Source organism: Aquarana catesbeiana, linkage group LG13 (assembly GCF_042186555.1).
Source record: "Aquarana catesbeiana isolate 2022-GZ linkage group LG13, ASM4218655v1, whole genome shotgun sequence".
NCBI classification, from domain to species: domain Eukaryota; kingdom Metazoa; phylum Chordata; class Amphibia; order Anura; family Ranidae; genus Aquarana; species Aquarana catesbeiana.
The window spans coordinates 96,140,018-96,158,790 of record NC_133336.1 but is presented as its reverse complement, the minus strand read 5'-3'; the positions used below and the strand labels follow the sequence as shown (position 1 = coordinate 96,158,790).

Below are 18,773 nucleotides of genomic sequence, written 5' to 3'. Positions count from 1 at the left end.
TCATAAAGAACATTATTGGGAGCAAGAGTAGTTTTTTTTACTTTGGGGCCCCTTGATTGGTGCAGTTACTATCTGCAAGGTAGATCCATAGTCAGGCTGACGTCGGGTAGATCATATGCTTTACTAGCCATGTCCCCTCGAGAGTCTGCCTCCAGCAACATGGTGCCGTGCTATCCCCTGCCGCCTACGTCACCGGTAGGCAACAACAGGCACAGAGGAAGTGACGCGCACCGCGCCTCTTCCTCCTGCCTGGAACGCAAACACACTGGCGTGCGTTCCAGCACGGATACAATACCCGGAAATGATTGGCGAGCCGCTCGCATATACAGAGATCGGACACTGAAGGTACAGTGTCCATTTGCATACGCTAGCCCGCTAACCATATGGCTCTTTTCCCTTTTAACAGGTGTACATAGCCCATGCCACTCTGCACCTTTCTGTGCTCAACATTTTATCATCTATCACTGTGTGTATGTCATGTTCACCCATGGTTAGCCCTTGTCTTCGGTAGCATTCAACCACACTGATACCCATATATATTCTGTATTCATCTATATTCATTCATTCATTTATTTATTTTCTACTAATTTTTATATATCCACTTGTACAAGTGAGGAGCCTAGGAGGGAGGGATCCACTGAGGGGGAGGGGCCCCATGTGCCCTCCCTAACCCATTGACTGTGCCTTTTGGCACACTTTATATACAGGGACCACTGAAGGAGGGTTCACTGCTGAGCTCTGATGAAGAAGGGACGTGCCCTTTGAAATGCGTTAGCTGGTAGTGATGCCTGTATGTTCCTCTAAGACCTTTGGAAGGCTTCGCTCATCATTATAACCGCTTGCTGCCAGTCGGCGTTTGAGTTTTACGGCACCTGGTTTACAACTGCTTGTGAGTAATTTCTTTGATCATTTTATTCCATAAATATTTTACAAAGGATAATGCACATGGCCAGTGCGCCCCTCTCTCTTTTTATTTCCTCGTACTGTAAGCATAAGGATGTCAAATGGAAGCTTATGCATTTTGTTAGTACATATTGCGTTTTAAATGCAAAATATGCAACACAAGATTTTTGTGTGTTGTGATTTTTTTTTATTTCCCCCCTGCCTAGGGGGTGCGGTGGTTTCCTCCTTTGATCTTTATCAGGAGATTGTGCTTCCTCTGTTTTCTTTTCCTATCGATCAAAGGCTATTTCTCTTAGTGAACTCAGAGAAAATAATGTTACAACAATTCTATTTATGGTGTGTTTCTTTTTTCCTTTAGAGCTAGAAAAAGAGAGAATAAGACGTATACGTGCTGAACGTATAAAATCCAGAGCCAGAGAAAGACAAGAACAAATACATCAAAAAGAGGAAGTCAAGAAGATTGCTGAAGTTGAAAGACTTAAAAAAAGAGAAGAGCGAGAAAGCATTAAGTTAGAAAGAGACAAGGTAATTGTTTTGCTGAGGCTGGGACATTGTATCTGATGTCATGTAGGCCAGTTATTTTGGCTTGGCTATGTGCAATTTTATGAAATTAATTTACCACAAAATATCGGCTTCCAACAAAAGTTGTTTTATTTAAAAAAAACTTAATTTTGTTATACTCTTACTTTGTAATGTGAAGCAATTGCCTGAGCAAATAGAGAGGGTGAATCTTTATAACAGTGTCGCACAGCAAAAACCAGACAGGGGCTTGTTACTCTTCCTTACTCTTTTAACTTTAAAAACATTTTGGCATTATTTATGAAGGTGAATATTGTGTTATATCGTATTGATTTTGTTTTTTTTTTGCTTTTAAATAGAGCAAGGGAGGGTTATAACCACTGTAAGGTTTATTTTTGACGTGTCCCATTGGGCAGACTTCCCTTCACTTCCTGTCCCATAGCCCAAACAGGAAGTTAGAGAAGTCGTCACCAAAACTAGCATCCCCATTGGGAAATATCCCCACTATTCCTGTTCTGGGGACAACCCAAAACGTGATATTTTTGTTTACTTTCACTTTCTTTGACAATAGTAAACAGGACTAATAGAGCAGGTGAATCTCTCTCTCTCTCTCTCTCTCTCTCTCTCTGTCTCTCTCTCTCTCTCTCTCTGTCTCTGTCTCTCTCTCTCTCTCTGTCTCTGTCTCTCTCTGTCTCTCTCTCTCTCTCGTGTTTTTTTGCTTTTAGTTCTACTTTAAGTAATTGCTCATGGTGACAGCTGCGATTCATAATTGCTCTATAAGTTGAAAGGTGAAACCTGATTGATTCAATAAATTTAATTATGTGTTTCTGTTTTTTTTTTTTTTTTCTCCAGTTTTAATACATCAGACCCCTTAAAAACAAGTTAAAATTAAATCTAAAATACTTCTAATTTGCATATTCATATTAAACCTAGAGAGAGTTGGGTGGGTTGAGCTGTGAGAATAGATCAGGAAAGATATAAGAAAAGCATTTGTGCTGTTTATTAGCAGCTGCCTATATTTGTTGTTTAGGCATCTATATACAGCTTGGCCTGTCTCTGGATATTCCATACTGGTGTTTTTTTTTTTTTTTCTTTTTACATTTTTCTTATTTTAAATCAATATCCAGCTTTTTAATTAAACCAGACATTTTGAGTAAATATTTCACATACACCTTCAGTCTCCTTGGGGTTTATAGCGGCAACCTCCAGTGTACTTGGGTCTTGAAAATGTAATTTGTGTTAAAATTCATTAAAATAAGTATCAATTATACATCACACCAGATACATAATGCTGTTGTGTTATAGACCTTGGTTCATGCATTGTTTGTTTTTACTTGCTTGACTACCCACTCAAGTTTAAAGTGACACTAAACACAATTATTTTTTTAATATCAATTGTTCTAAAATTCTAAATAAAAACTCTGCGCTTAGTGTAACAAATTGTACTTAAATTTTAAAAGGACAGAAGCATTGAATAATTGCCAAATTACAGCAGCTAGATGAAAATAGATTAAAATAGTTGCACTGTCCCTTTTTAAAAGTCAACCAAAAAAGATTGTGAATGATTGAACCACCATAAAACCTTAATCAAAGTGCAACAAATATGTGAAATTAAAGTGTTGTCCAATAACTGTTCCACCTTTTTTATATAAATTTCAAGTGACTTAAATAAAACATAAAGGGGGTGAAGATGTGATAATCAAACTGTACTGACTGAACTCATGGTTGAGACATGAAAGGTTATGAGAACTACACTGGTAGACTATATCTACTTTATCTTTTCCTTTAGTTACTTGTTAGGTTAATTCAATACGACTCAATAATAGAGACACTGAACGGTGTAAGTTTGTACTTTAATGCATAAGGGAATGTTCCATGCTTTATGTTCATTTTTTTTCTTTCTCTTTTTGGACACATTCCTGTACACTGTATGTTTTATTTTATGTACTGTGCAAGACAAAAATACAATTTTTCTGATTTAAAAAATAAAATAAAACCTAAAACAAATAAAGTGCAGCCACTATAAAGTCCACATATCCTGTGACCAAAAAACAACTGCACCATCTCTTTGAACAATAGCAATATCTCAATGATAATAAATATGAAAGTGTTACTAAAGGAATTTTTAATTTTTTTATTAAAATAATAAACATGTTATACTTACCTGCTCTTTTTAAAAGTTTTGCACAGAGCAGCCGGTATCCTCCTCATCAGCGATCTTTGCTGCTCCACTTCTTCATGTGCCTTCATAGTAAGCCGCTTGCTATGGTGGTGGTGGGGGGACACACAGTGCATGCTCGCTCCCGAGCAGTGTGCGTCTATGGAACTGTGCTTCATTGACACACTTACAATGGGGATTAGCCCCACACCCTGCTTCCTCCCCACTGTATTTGATTGACAGCAGCAGGAGCTAATGACTTCTGCTGCTGCCTGAGTAGGTGTGAAGAGGAAGAGAGGGGAGAAGAGATGCAGCCATGCACAGTGCTGGATCTCTTTTCCCCTTCACAAAGGGAAGAGGATGGACAGTAAGCTATAAAACATTTCTTACCCTAATGCAGGGTATGCATTAAGGTCAATTTTTTGGCTTTAGAACCACTTTAAATATATAAAAACAACATTAGTGAAAATAAATGCAGTAAACTTAACTGAAACATTTAGAAGCATAGTACATGTGTTGAGAGAAATTCAAGTGTTAATAATGTCCAATCGTCATCCTCCTTCATAGCAAGGAAGGATTTCTCAATGCTGTGCTATTGTATTCTAACTGCGGGACTCCTCTGGCCGAATACACTGATCAGGGCTGCCACTGCTGATTGAATGAAATTATTAGATTGACTTCGGTTGAGCAGGAATGGCCATAGATGTGTTAAAATTTGTCTGTTCCCTGCTGAACCAGCCGAATTTCGATCCATTTATGACCAGTCTAACTCAGGATAAGTCCCAGTGCAGATGGATGTAGTGAATCATTTTTGTTGGTCTATATTTTAGGAGAGGGAGAAAATTCGTGAAGAGAAACGAAAATATGCAGAACGCTTAAAAATGTGGAGTAAACGACGGGAGGATATGGAGTGTGATGACCTTAAGGTCAGTATGTTACTGGAAGTGCTAGACTGCTTGTTGCATGGGTAAATAATACAGGGAATATGTACTGGTTTTGTATTTTTTTTTTTTTTCTTTTTTTAAATTCTGATTGGAATAGAAAGTTTTTTTGATAATATGAAATATAGCATGTGAATATCATCACATAGTCTTTAATCCAGCCAGCTGGTAAGGCTATTTTTTTTGCTCTTCTACCACCTGCTGAAAATTGCCTATTGTTTACAGAAATTGAAGTGACATCTTCACTCAGAACTAGATGAGTTAATACAATTATATAGAAAGTAAATCAGTGCGATAGTGCTAAATATAATTCAGCAGCTGAACACCAGGGTCAAAAATCGAATCCCTAAAGCAATATTATAAACAGATGGTGCAGCGCTAATAGGAGACAGATTAGTATATAATCAATATATACAGAGCACTGTAATTATCAAATATCTCAAAGTTCATAAAAACGTAGAAAAGTCCATGATGATCCAATACTCGTGTATGATCTAACAGCATGCTGAAAAGGGTGACAAATCGATGAGCCCACCACCAATATTCAGAATGGCCTCTCACCTGATGAAATGGACCCTTTAATTACAGAGGGTCATTAAAGGCATTCCCTTAGGGTCAGTTGGATATAAACGATTCAGCATACACAGACTTCCGTCAGAACACTGGGTCAGGATACTCGGACAATGCAGTGCATATGAAATAAAAAATGGCAAAAAATAGTGCTCTCTGTATCGATAACCATTTAATGTGAAAAGAGGTTAAAATACAACACTTACAGACGGAGCACTCAACCAGTGCTAGTATACAAGCTCGAACGGTAAATGCGAAGCAGTGAGAATGCGCGATGGTCACGGGTGACGTCACGACGTATCCTCATTCTGGACGCGTAGCGTCCCAGTGGGCGGGGACTTCTTCAGCAGAATTCAGAAGTCCCCGCCCACTGCGACGCGTCCAGAATGAGGATACGTCGTGACGTCACCCGCGGCCATCGCGCATCCTCACTGCTTCGCATTTACCGTTCGAGCTTGTATACTAGCACTGGTTGAGTGCTCTGTCTGTAAGTGTTGTATTTTAACCTCTTTTCACATTAAATGGTTATCGATACAGAGAGCACTATTTTTTGCCATTTTTTATTTCATATGCACTGCATTGTCTGAGTATCCTGACCCAGTGTTCTGACGGAAGTCTGTGTATGCTGAATCGTTGATATCCAACTGACCCTAAGGGAATGCCTTTAATGACCCTCTGTAATTAAAGGGTCCATTTCATCAGGTGAGAGGCCATTCTGAATATTGGTGGTGGGCTCATCGATTTGTCACCCTTTTCAGCATGCTGTTTGATCATACACGAGTATTGGATTATCTATGGACTTTTCTACGTTTTTATGAACTTTGAGATATTTGATTATTACTGTGCTCTGTATATATTGATTATATACTAATCTGTCTCCTATTAGCGCTGCACCATCTGTTTATAATATTGCTTTAGGGAGTTAATACAATTACTCATCTCTTATTAGACATTGCAAGCTTCATTGGGAGATGTGTCTGAAACAGTGCTATTTGTGCTTTTCTGTCTCTTTAGCTAACCCATTGTGATCTGGGAATCCTTTTGTTATACATTTAATATGTATTTGTAAAGCTGACTATACATCAGAAATTCAGTTCAGTAGGGACTGGCCCAATTTCCATCCTTGTATTGGCAGGCTGGTTGTACACAAGTCAAGCTATCAATTTGACTTGTGTGAAACCAGCCTGTCAGGTTTTTTTTCCTCAAATGTTCAGTGACATTCGCTAAAGCCAGCAATGCCAATCTTTGTTTTCTGACAGCGGGGAAGGCTTCCAGCTGTCACAAATCAATACTAAAGTGGGAAGGCGTCTCCCATCCACATCGAATGTGTGGATGGTGGGAATCAGATAATTTTTTTTTTTTTTAGTTTAACCCACTGGTTAAAAAAAAAGTAAATGTGTAGGCTGGCTAAATTTCACTTGTCTTTTTCTCACCCTACCTGCTTGTTCTGTTCAGATGGGCTTTTCAAGGTTCAGTTCGAGATAGTCCAGCCTTGCTTCTGCCGTACTATCTTTTGAGATTTCATAATTTCTGTGGGAGTCCCATGTCAAAGGTGTATCCAGTATTAAATGTTTATAGTAGAAATTAGATTTTAAATACATGGTAAAAAAAGTCACCTATTGTGCTGAGACTCCTTTTGTCCTCTTAAATGTGTATTTCTAAAATATAAATTGTATATGGATAGTAAAAAACAGTTAAAACTTCGGTTTAAAAAGTAAATTTAAAGCTGTACTCCAGGAAATCCCTAATTAGACTGATAAAAATACATATAAGGACGTTTTTACCTGTCCAATTATATGTATTTCTGTTTATCCAGTCCTGCAATTTATACAGCTGTGCCAGATATCCCTGACTGGTGGGAAGGGAGGCAGGGTTTTTTTCTCAGCTGTAGTATAGTAATACATATAGGTCACCCCCACCCTGTGACTGGAAAGTGAAGGGTAAGGGCTGAGTGAAATAGCAGACAGATGAGCTAATCTTTAACTCTGCCCTCTCCTTCCATCAGCATTCTCCTTGCACTGCAGCACAACTATTTCCTTGTGCTGGTTCTTCATCTCTTAGTTTGAGCTCTGCTAGACAGGGACTGCAAGAGTCTGGTACCAAGTCAAATTCCGGTACTTATATGGCTTGCCTTTTAAAAAATTAATACATTTTTTGAATGTATTAACTAATACAGGGCTACATGTATTTGTCTTTATATCTGCCTGCAGTTCAGCTTTATCCACTTGCCTACTGGACACTTTTACCCCCTTCCTACCCAGGCCAATTTTCACATTTCAGTGCTGTCACACTTTGAATGACTTGCACGGTCATGCAACACTTACCCAAACGAAATGTGTACCTTTTTTTTGAGATCGAACTTTCTTTTGGTGGTATTTGATCACCACTGGGTTTTTTATTTTCTGCTAAACAAATAAAAAAGAACAACAATTTTGAAAATAAATAGTTTTTTCTTAGTTTCTGTTATAAAACTTTGTAAATAAATGTTTTCTCCTTCACTGATGTGCGCTGATGCAGCTGCACTTTTAGGTGGCACTGTTGGGGCTGCACGGATTATCCGTGTAGACTGCCAATATAACCGGCAAATCCTGTTTACACAGCGATCAGCTGTGATTGGACACAGCTGATCACGTGGTAAAGAGCCGCTGTGATTGGCTCTTTACCATGATCTGTGATCAGCTGTGTCCCAAGGACACAGCGATCATAGATACCTGTGGATACGCAAGAAGTGTAATCACGTGAGGACACCATTAGCTGCCCTCCCTGCAATGTGCCTCTGCGCTGTAGCCGTTATTCGGCTATAGCACGGTCGTGAAGAAGTTAAAGATGGCCTAGAGTGATTTTGTGTTTTTTTTTGTTTGTTTGTTTGTTTGTTTTATATGGTAATTGTGTAAATTGTGTAAAATTTTCAGTTTAGTAGGTATTGGTTATTTTGGAGCTTTTACTAAACAATAATAATCATGTCTGTTTTAGGAGCTTCCTGCAGCCACGCCTGTAAAAACCAGACTTCCCCCTGAGTGCTTTGGGGATGCTCTTATGGTTTCAGAGTTCCTTCATGCATTTGGGGACCTGTTTGACCTTAAGGATGAGTTTCCAGAGGGAATGTCCTTTGGTATGTGTGTGTCTTTTTGATTTATTTTTATTGCTGCTATAAAATGCTCACACTGTATAAATGTGTGGGCTTCATTTTCCAGCAGTGTTTGATGTCATACCCGTGTGTGTATATATATATATATATATATATATATATATATATATATATATATATATATATATATATATATATATATATATATATATATATATATATATATATATATATTAAATATTAAATAATTACAAATTTTTAATTTTTTTCAGACATGCTTGAAGATGCTTTGGTTGGCAGTGACCCGGAAGGCCCACTGTGTGAACTGCTTTTCTTTTTCTTAAGTGCGATTTTCCAGGCCATGTGTGAAGAAGAGGAAGAAGCGGCAAAAGATCAGATAACAGAGGCTGAAGCCAAAAGTTGGTTTTCCTTTTTAAAATAAAAAGTTATTTTAGGGCTATACAATTGATTGTGTAGCTTTCAAACTGCGTATGATGAATTAATGCCATGGAGAAACTTAATTTTTATTTAAAGAGATGAGACTGGTTGGAAAGTATTTTTTTTTTTTTATTTGTTTTTCTCTTTACCTGTGGTGCATCAGAAGCTAATTGAAATGATTTAGTGCCTGGCTTCTCGCTAGCAAAAATAAGTAGATGTACCAAATCAGATGTACTGTACCTGTTGCTTATACAGGGAAAAGTGACAGTGTCTCTACATGGGCCCCTTTAAATCGCCTTGCCTGCACTCCTTTGGCTGTCTGAGCAGCTAGCGCTGAAATCAGTAGTGTTGGCAACCATGGGTAGTGTCATCTTCATGATTATGTGGTGTTAACCCTAGTGATTGGTTGCCAGGCCTGAACACTATCACAGGAGAGGATGTTACATGCTCTCCCATACAACAAGATTTGGTGAAGGATAGCAGGCAAGATGAGTTAGCAGGGGGGCTATTCCAGCTAGTCTCACCGCAAGAAAAGGCAAAATACCTGTGTCCTTTGTGCTCAGTTCACATGACCAGCAGACCATACTTTTTTTTTCAGTGTGGCACAGTGTAAGGCAGACCACTGCTTTGCATGACACAGCTTAATGAAATGTCTCTGTGTGACACTTCAGCTTTTTTTTTTTTATGCTTTTTATTGAAAAGTTTCAACTTTTACAAAACGCACATAAAAGTAAGAAAAGAGGGAGAAAAAAAGTATACATAGAATATCCGTGACATTTCAATAAAGTTGGCTTTTGAAATAAATATTTGAACAGTGTGATGTTCCACAATCGGTGCACCTGCAGTGATCTTACTGAATCACACCGCACACCAGCCCTAAGGGCCTTGTTCACACCAGCAGACACACATTATGTTGAATGTGTTTTTATTAGGTTTTAAACAGTATCAGACAATATAGAATATAAACATGAGTGCGTCAGCTCAATTTCAGTAGATGCACAAGTATACATTAAAATCATATTAGGTAAATTATCACATGTATATGATAAGACATAGGACACTAAGGCATGGTAAAAGGAGCATAGTAACTGCAGAGAAATTAAATCAACCAGTAGACCATCAGGAGCCGAGTTGTAACAACAAAAATGCTCCACAAATACGGCATGAAAATGTAATGGTGCTACAGTTAGAATAACCATAACCTCATGTTCATAGAAGTGAAAGAAGGTTAGAGGGGAGAGCAAGAAACAAACCGAAAAGGGGGGGGGGGTTGGAAGAGGGATAAGGGAGAGTAAAGGAAGGATAAAGCTAAAATGAGGGAGGGAAGGGGAGGAGGTAGCAATCTATAAATGGGAGGGCCCCGGAGAGGCATTATTGAACCTATCTGCTACAAGAACATCAAAATCAGAGGAAAACCGGAAGTGCAACCATACGGTCCACATAATGGTGTGGGATTCACTCTTATCAGCATCCCATAGTATCATCTGTCCACTTCACTAGCCCAGTCCGCCAAAGAAGGGACCGCAGATTGGTGCCAGGATCTAGCGATAACAGAACTAACAGCGTTCAGAAAATGACAAACTAAGCTCTTCTTTATTTGCTTATGGGAGCCTGGCAACATAGATAATATAGTTATGCGAGGTTCGTTTGGAAATTTGTCCCCAACTAATTTGTCATAGAGATGGAGAATTTTATCCCAGATTGGGGTAATTCGCAGGCATGTACCCCATATGTGCGTCATGGTGCCAGGGGCATCTCCAGCACGTGTCTGGTACTTTAGTAACAATCTTATGTAAAATAGTAGGGCATCAATACCACCTAGACACAATTTGCTGATTTCTTTGGTGGGCATTGGATGAAATAGACAGTTTAAAGGACAGTGTCAGTGTTTTGCTCCATTCCATAACATCATGGGATATGTTCATTTCCTGTTCCCAATCTGAAATGAATGGTGGTGGATCTGGGTATGAGACATGAACCAAAATCTGATAGATTTGGGATAGCGAGTGCTGCGGTCTGCCAGACTGGGATAACAATGACAAAGGCTGTCTGTGGTCTATTCAATTCGTCAATGCTCGGTAATTTGTTCAGAAAGTGTGTCAATTGAGCATGTTCAAGCCAGAAGGGTTATGGCAGGTGGAAAGTATGCGGGATAAGGGAAGGAGTTTTCCAGCAGTTTTCTATGCATTAAGGTGAAAAACCTTTTGTGCTGCAGCAGAACACCCCCCCACCCCCACCCCCACCTTTGCTTACCTGAGCCCGATCGTTCCAGCGAGAGGGACGAGCACAGCAGCTCCAGACGCTGTCTCGATAGATTCTCATTGGATAGATTGATAGCAACAGGAGCCAATGGCTCCCACTGCGGTCAATCAAATCCAGTAACACTGGGGGCGAGTCCGAGTCCTGCAGTCTGTGTCAATGGACACAGCAGCATGATTTGGGAGCGCGCCCGCACGAGTGCCCCCATGGAAAGCATCTCTCTGTGGGGGCACTCAAAGAGGAGGAGCCAGGAGCGCCGCGGGGGGACCCCAGAAAAGGAGGATCAGGGCCACTGTGCAGAACCCTTGCACAGAGGAGGTAAGTATAACTTGTTTGATATTTAAAATAAAAAACAAAGCTTTACAATCACTTTAACTGACATTTGTGTGGCTGTGCAACACTGTACCAAAATAAAATTTGACATTTTTTTACCCACAAATAGAGCTTTCTTTTGGTGGTATTTGATCACCACTTTTTTTTTTTTGAGCTATAAACTTTTGATAAAAAATTTGATTAAAAAAACAATATTTTTTACTGCTATAAAACACATCCAAATTTAAAAAAATCTAATTTCTTAATAAATTTAGGCCAATATGTATTCTGCTACGTTTTTTGAAAAAAAAAAAAAAAAACCCAATAAGTGTATATTGATTGGTTTACGCTAACGTTATAGCGTCTACAAACTATAGGCTATATTTATGGAAGTTTTATTTATTTCATTTTTTTTTTTTTTTTTATACTGGTTATGGCAGTGATCGGTGCGGGACTGTGATATTGCGGCAGACTCGGAACATTAATACTTTTGACACTGCGGGAACCAGTGACACTAATACAGTGATCAGTGCTAAAAAATATACACCGTCACTGTACTAAAGACACTGGCTGGGAAGGAGTTAAACATCTAGGGCGATCAAAGGGTTAACTGTGTGCCTAGCCAGTGTTTTGTGTACACAGTGTGGTGCTTTCACTAGGGGAAGATATTGATTCTAGTCTCTGCTAGACACAGGATCGTCGTTCCCCCCCCCCCCCGTCAGAGCTGAGATGAGCATGGTTTAATTAGGCATATCTGTTCTCCGTGTTTTTTTAATGATTGGCGGGTGCTGGAGGACATCAAACCCCCCCGGGACCCACAGATCAGCATCTGTTGTAAATTATTACGGCAAGTGGTTTAACATGTTTGGATAACAGTGAAATGAATTGATTAGTTTTACAATGCTTATAATTTTGTTTTACAGGATTGAAAGAAGCTTTAGGTGAAGGTACAGACTCGGCAAATTATGCCCTCTTTGCTGTAGCCTCTTTGGCAGCAGCTTGGCCACAGTTAAATCATGGTATGATTTTATTTGTATTTATGGGTGTATGAGTGAGATTATTACATTTTGAAAACCCTGCTGGTGTTTGGAAGTGGCGTGTAATTAGTGAGCATGATGAACTTTGATTGCACATGTTACCTGAGTTTGCATGGCATTGAAACTCAGAAGAAAGTTCTGTGAAGCCTTGTTTGTCTATTCAATTGAATTCAGAGTTTTTAAAGTTGAGAAGTACAGTGCATCCGGAAAGTATTCGCAGCTTTTCACTTTTTCCACATTGTTATGTTACAGCCTTATTCCAAAATGGATTCATTTAATTATTTCCCCCAAAAATCTACAAGCAATACCCCATGACAGCGTAAAAGAAGTTTGTTTGAAATCTTTGCAAATTTTTTAAAAGATAAACGAAAAAATTACATGTACATAAGTATTCACAGCCTTTGCCATGACACTCAAAGTTGAGCTCAGGTGCATCCTGTTTACACCTATCACCCTTGAGCTGTTTCTACAACTTGATTGGAGTCCACCTGTGGTAAATTCAGTTGATTGGACACGATTTGGAAAGGCACACACCTGTCTATATATAGGTCACAGTTAACAGTGCATATCAGAGCACAAACCAAGCCATGAATTCCAAGGAATTGTCTGTAGACCTCCAAGACAGGATTGTATCAAGGCACAGATCTGGGGAAGGGTACAGAAAAGTTTTTGTAGCATTGAAGGCCCCAATGAGCACAGTGGCCTCCATCATCCGTAAATAGAAGAAGTTTGTAACCACCGGGACTCTTCCTAGAGCGGGCCGCCTGGCCAAACTGAGTGATCTGGGGACAAGGGCCTTAGTCGGGGAGGTGGACAAGCACCCCGATGGTCACTGACCGAGCTCCAGCGTTTCTCTGTGGAGAGAGGAGAACCTTCCAGATGAACAACCATCTCTGCAGCACTCCACCAATCAGGCCTGTATGGTAGAGTGGCCAGACAGAAGCCACTAAAATGACAGCCTGCCTGGAGTTTGCCAAAGGGCACCTGAAGGACTCTGACCATGATAAACAAAATTCTCTGGTCGGATGAAACAAAGATTGAACTCTGACCTGAATGGCAAGCGTCATGTCTGGAGGAAACCAGGCACCGCTCATCACCTGGCCGATACCGTCCCTTCAGTGAAGCATGGTGGTGGCAGCGTCATGCTGCGGGGATGTTCAGCGGCAGGAACTGGGATACTAGTTGGGATCAATGGAAAGATGAATGCAGCAATGTACAGAGACATCCTTGATGAAAACCTGCTCCAGAGCACTCTGGACCTCAGACTGGGGCGAAGGTTTATCTTCCAACAGGACAATGACCCTAAGCGCACAGCCAAGATAACAAAGGAGTGGCTACTTGACAACTCTGAATGTCCTTGAGTGGCCCAGACTGGAAAATCTCTGAAGAGATCTGAAAATGTCCGTGCACCGATGCTCCCATCCAACCTGATGGCGTTTGAGAGGTCCTGCAAAGAAGAATGGGAGATGCTGGCCAAAAATAGGTGTGCCAAGCTTGTAGCAACATACTCGCAAAGACTTGAGGCTGTATTGAGCAGACTGTGAATACTTATGCACATGTGATTTTTTTTTTTTTTTTTTTTTTTTTTTAAGTTGCAGAAAATTTCAAACCAACTTCTTTCATATTATCATTATGGGGTATTGTTTGTAGAATTTTGAGGAAAATAATGAATTTAATCAATTTTGGAATAAGGCTGTAACATAAAATGTGAAAAAAGTGATGCACTGAATACTTTCCGGATGCATTGTACATCTGGGCAGTGAGCAACTGCGTTTGTTGATTACTCTGTGACAGATTAATGGTTCTCTTCATTCTCGCGCTTTCTCTCACTCTTGTTCTCACGCTTTCTCTCATTCTCGCTCTTTTTTCGCTTGCTCTCTCCCTCGTTCTCTCGCTCGCTCTCTCGTTTATTATCTCTCTCTTGTTTGTTCGTTCGCCATCTCTCTCTCGTTTGTTCGCATTTGCAGCCCATTCATTTTGAACCGCACTGCACCAAAAGTAGTGTGTGCACTACTTTTGGAATCTCTGCAACCAGATCACACAGTACTTCTGTACCATGTTATCCGGTGTGGACAGGAACACTGCGTTTGGGTGTTGGTAACTTAATATTGACATCTGCTGCAGAATGCAACTGTAGTGCGTTTTGAACTTGGTACAAAAAATGTGCACGGAACAAGCGTTTCCGGCACAACATTCTAGTGTGAATGAGCCCTTAGGCTCTATAAGCAAAGGTCTTCTTTCAGCAAAGATGAAGAGCAGCAGAGTACAACGCTTAACATGTTGAAAGGCAGGGCTTGGGTATGTAGTTGATTATCTGTTGTCTGTTTTCTTGCAGGCTGCAGTCTGAAGGAGCTAAATCTGGATAGCTGCACTCTTTCAGAGATTCTTCGTCTTCATATTTTGTCTTCGGGAGCTGACTCAAACTCAGCCAGTGCCAAATATCGATATCAAAAACAGGGAGGCTTTGTAGCCACGGATGATGCTTGTATGGAGCTTCGTCTCAATCACCCTGCAATCCTGAAGAAATTGACTACTACTTCTGTATATTCCTTGTCCCCTGGTAAGAAAAGCTAATTCGGACACCATATGAATGTAAAAATCCTACCCAGCAAATGTTTTACTATAACATATATATCGTTAACCACATACAGAGATGAAGAAATCGCTTGTTTAAACTTATGAAATTCCTTTAAAGGAAACTTGTCAAGTTCATTAACTTTCTAACCAAATAACCAGACATAAAAAATGTGCAAGCGGATACCTCCCTTATTAGCCAAATTGTTTCTGAAAGAAACTTTCACTAGAACAGAATGGAATGATCCATCCCAGCAAATATCCTACCTCTGTACCATGTTGCTCTGTTGTCTGCAGATCCTCTGATATTCTGGGTTTAGTTGGGGCTTTGTACCATGTGACACTCTGTATATCCTGCTGATAGACTTTGTCCCTTCCACAGCCACTTCCTGCAGCAGCTGGAATATGTACACTTCCCTTTGTAGTCTTTCAGACTCTGCAAATGATGTAACTTCCTTCACAGCTCTGATGGTGGGTGGGATTGAATACATCTCAATGAGCATTTAATCCCGCCCAGTCACACTTGCAGGAAGAGTCCAAACCTCCCAAGTCTCGCCTCACGGATCACAGCATTATTCAATAAGGAAACCCCTTCGTATAGTATAGCTGTGCTGCTGCTAGGCAGGATTGAACGGATCACAATTAGTATTCAATCCTGCCCAGTAAAATATGCTGACCAGTGTGAACAGGGAGAGACCCACCCCTCAGATCCTGCCCTCCCAGAGCCCTGCTCTCTGTGAAGTGATTAATTTACATATAAAGGAAACACCTTCATAATAACCTCCTATAGCCCTTCTTCTGTAGTCTTGCAGTAAGCCATTATTCTTTGGCATGCTGCAAGAAACAAACGACACAGGAGGAGGTATGAAACCTTTCACCACCCACATGAAGGTGACAGTAACCCTAGGACCCACCCACATCAACTCCCAGAACTGGTACAAGTGACTCCCATAGCCCGCCCTGAAACTACAGAGGCTCAAAGGATAATGGGTCATGTAGTATCAGGGCTGGAAAAGGAAGCAAATAGGAAGTTAGAGAACTTAGAAATTCAGCCAGGAGGAGGACGTGACATCAGACACAGAATCCTGCTGTATACAGCTAATAGAAGTAAGTTATACACAAAGTGACAGCGGGGTTGTGACTCATTTACATGCACAATGCATCTTTTGTTTTGAGGACAAAAAGCTAGAGTTTTACTTTAAACACTTGATCCTGGGAGCACTCTAAAGTGAAACCTCAATTTCCTAAACGTCTTTCAGGACAGCACCTGAGAGAGTGGCTCTTCCCACTTTGCAACAGGAAACACCACTTCCGCCAAAGTTTATAAGGAGGCTTCTCCCCACTGGGATGTTTTTTGTATTTTTTTTTGGTCGTTTTTGGCAAGCTAAGAGCTCTGACCAGGCAGTTAAAAAAAATAGTGTCCTTCATGTAAAACTTACCTGAAGGATGGAAGAAGACTTTGTGTCAAACGTGCATTGACTCCCTGGTTAAGGAAGAAGCTTCTTCTGCATGCAGCAATTTATTCTTAAGAAAGCGCTGGATGCTACCATTTTAATCTTTTCGCTCTTCTTACGAATCCATCCCTGAGTCAGCCATCTACCTCAGGATCCTCTCAGGGCTCACAGCTAATTCCGACGGTGGAGGCTGAGGTTGGTCCTCCTACTCAAAGGGAACATTCCCCCCCTCACTCCAAAGAGGATTCGGAGGAGGAAGGGGCAGAAGATGCACCCTCAAAATACAAACTGTCTTTAGAACAAGTAGATGGTCTGTTAAAGGCAGTTTATGGCACATTGGGTTTAGGCGAAGAGAAAAAAGATTTGTGAGCCAAAAAGTCCCACTTTTCCAGTACATTCAGTAATCTCTGAGGCCATTAAAAAAGAATGGGCAGAACCAGAGAGCCTTTTTTCCCTAAAGCACATAAAAGGCGTTTTTCCTTTTTGATGATGACCCAGCGGCACTTTGGGATAAGGTAATTAAACTGGATGCAGCCTTTTCCCAAGTATCCAGATCAACTGACCCGGCATTTGAGGACATGGGAATACTAAAAAGATGACAAAAGGATAGATCAACAACTTAGAAGGGCTTGGCAATCCTTCATGAGCAATCTTAAACCAGCTATGGCTATTACTTACGTATCTTGAAAAATGGAGTACTGGGTAAACCAGCTAAAAGCCCACATTATACCGTTTTCACCCAAGCAAGAAATCCTTGATTCTTTCTCATCCCTGTCAGTGGCTGTAGCTTACATTGCAGATGCATCTGCAGAACTGATAAGGATGACAGGAAGATCTGCAGCCTTAACTAACACAGCCAGGAGAGCCATGTGGTTGAAGACCTGGCCAGGGGATGTGACATCCAAGAGTAAACTGTGTGATATTCCGTTTATGGGAGATCTTTTATTCGGTCCTGATCTAGATTCGGTTCTAGATAGGACAGCTGACAAAAAGATCTTTTCCCATTAAGAAGGAAAAGCAACCAGATAAACGTCTTTTTCAACCTAAAAGGGCTCAGGAACAAGGCAGTAAGCCACAGGAGAAAATAAATTGGTCAGCGCAGAAGAGCAAAGTTAGAGGGAATGTCCTTTCCCATTCTCCTGCGCCAGCCAATAAAACGCAATGGCGCTTCATTGCCAGTGGGAGGAATGCTTCGAGAATTCCTGCCTCACTGGGCAAGTGTTACAGAAAACCAATATATTCTAGGCATGCTGTCCCAAGGATACAAAATAGTTATCAGATCCTCCTTTCGGATACTTTGCAATAAACCTATCAAGGGACATAACAAAAGCCCTAGCTATGAAAAACCTGTTAAAGGATCTGATGCAACGGGGGTTGTGATTCATTGATCTCCAGAGGAACGTCATCAGGGTTTCTATTACCTTATTTTTCTGGTAAAGAAACCATCTGGAAGCTTCCGTCTCATTCTCAACTTGAAACCATTAAACAAGTCAGTCCTATACAGAAGATTTCACATGGACTCGATCTTCACGGGTCATAAATCTGTTAACCAAGGAATGCTTCATAGCATCAATCGATTTAGGAGATGCATATCTGCATGTTCCTATAGCCTCTCAGTCCCAAAAGTTCCTCAGGCTGGCAGTAAATATGGGGAAAGGAGGTGCTGCATCTACAATTCAAGGCCCTCCCTTTTTGGTCTTTCATCCGCCCCACGATTGTTTACAAAAATAATGGCGGAAGCCCTCGCCCATCTCCGTCTTCAGGAAATTGTGGTAATCCCTGACCCCCTCTTCTTTGCCCCTTTCAGGGAGAAATTGCAGGAAGACCTGGGCAAGGCCCGCAGTCATTTGAAAGCTTTGGGTTGGGTTGTGAACCTTCAAAAATCAAACTTCAATCCGGCTCAGCAGGTTCAATTTCTAGGTTACCAAATAAATTTAGTAGAGCAAAGAATCTTTATTCCAGAAGAGAAGAAAAACAAGGTCAGAAATGTAGCAGCTATGCTACAGACAAATCAGGAGGTATCTATCGGAAAGGTTATGTCAGCCCTGGGAACCTTAACCTCAACAATGCTGGTCATTCAATGGGCGAGGCTCCATTTCAGGCCTCAAGAGTTTTCTCTTAAGAGTTTGGGACCACAGTCCAGAAACCTTAGACACAAAAGTAAAGCCCCCCCACCAGGGTCAAGAGGACCCTTTGGTGGTGGAAAAGTCAGTCAATTTTGTCAAAAGGCTTACTATGTTCTTTTCCGACCGAAAGAAGAGTGACGACAGATGCCAGCAGTTGGGGATCAGCATGTAGCACAAGGCGTTTGTTCTCAAACCGAGGCAGGAAAGTCCTAAAACTGGAGGGAATTAAAGGCAGTCACCTTAGCATTGGCTGCCTTCTCTCCAAACCTCCACGGGTCCCATGTGCAGATTTTATCAGACAACGCCACTACCGTAGCATACCTGAACTAACAGAAGGACACAAGAAGCAAGTGTCTTCAGTTGCTGTCAGTAGAAATCCTGGAGTGGGCAGAGA

At 40.7% G+C, this 18,773-nt stretch overlaps 1 protein-coding gene across 1 annotated transcript in view; it reads left to right on the top strand.

The window, feature by feature from the left end:
* BAZ1A (bromodomain adjacent to zinc finger domain 1A) overlaps positions 1-18,773 on the top strand; it is a 126,755-nt gene that overhangs the window by 38,911 nt on the left and 69,071 nt on the right. Inside the window, exons 9-14 of the mRNA XM_073609139.1 lie at positions 1,262-1,428; positions 4,411-4,506; positions 8,065-8,203; positions 8,452-8,598; positions 12,112-12,207; positions 14,561-14,785. Of these exons, the coding sequence (XP_073465240.1) occupies positions 1,262-1,428; positions 4,411-4,506; positions 8,065-8,203; positions 8,452-8,598; positions 12,112-12,207; positions 14,561-14,785 (870 nt within the window). The remainder of the gene's footprint in view (positions 1-1,261; positions 1,429-4,410; positions 4,507-8,064; positions 8,204-8,451; positions 8,599-12,111; positions 12,208-14,560; positions 14,786-18,773) is intronic.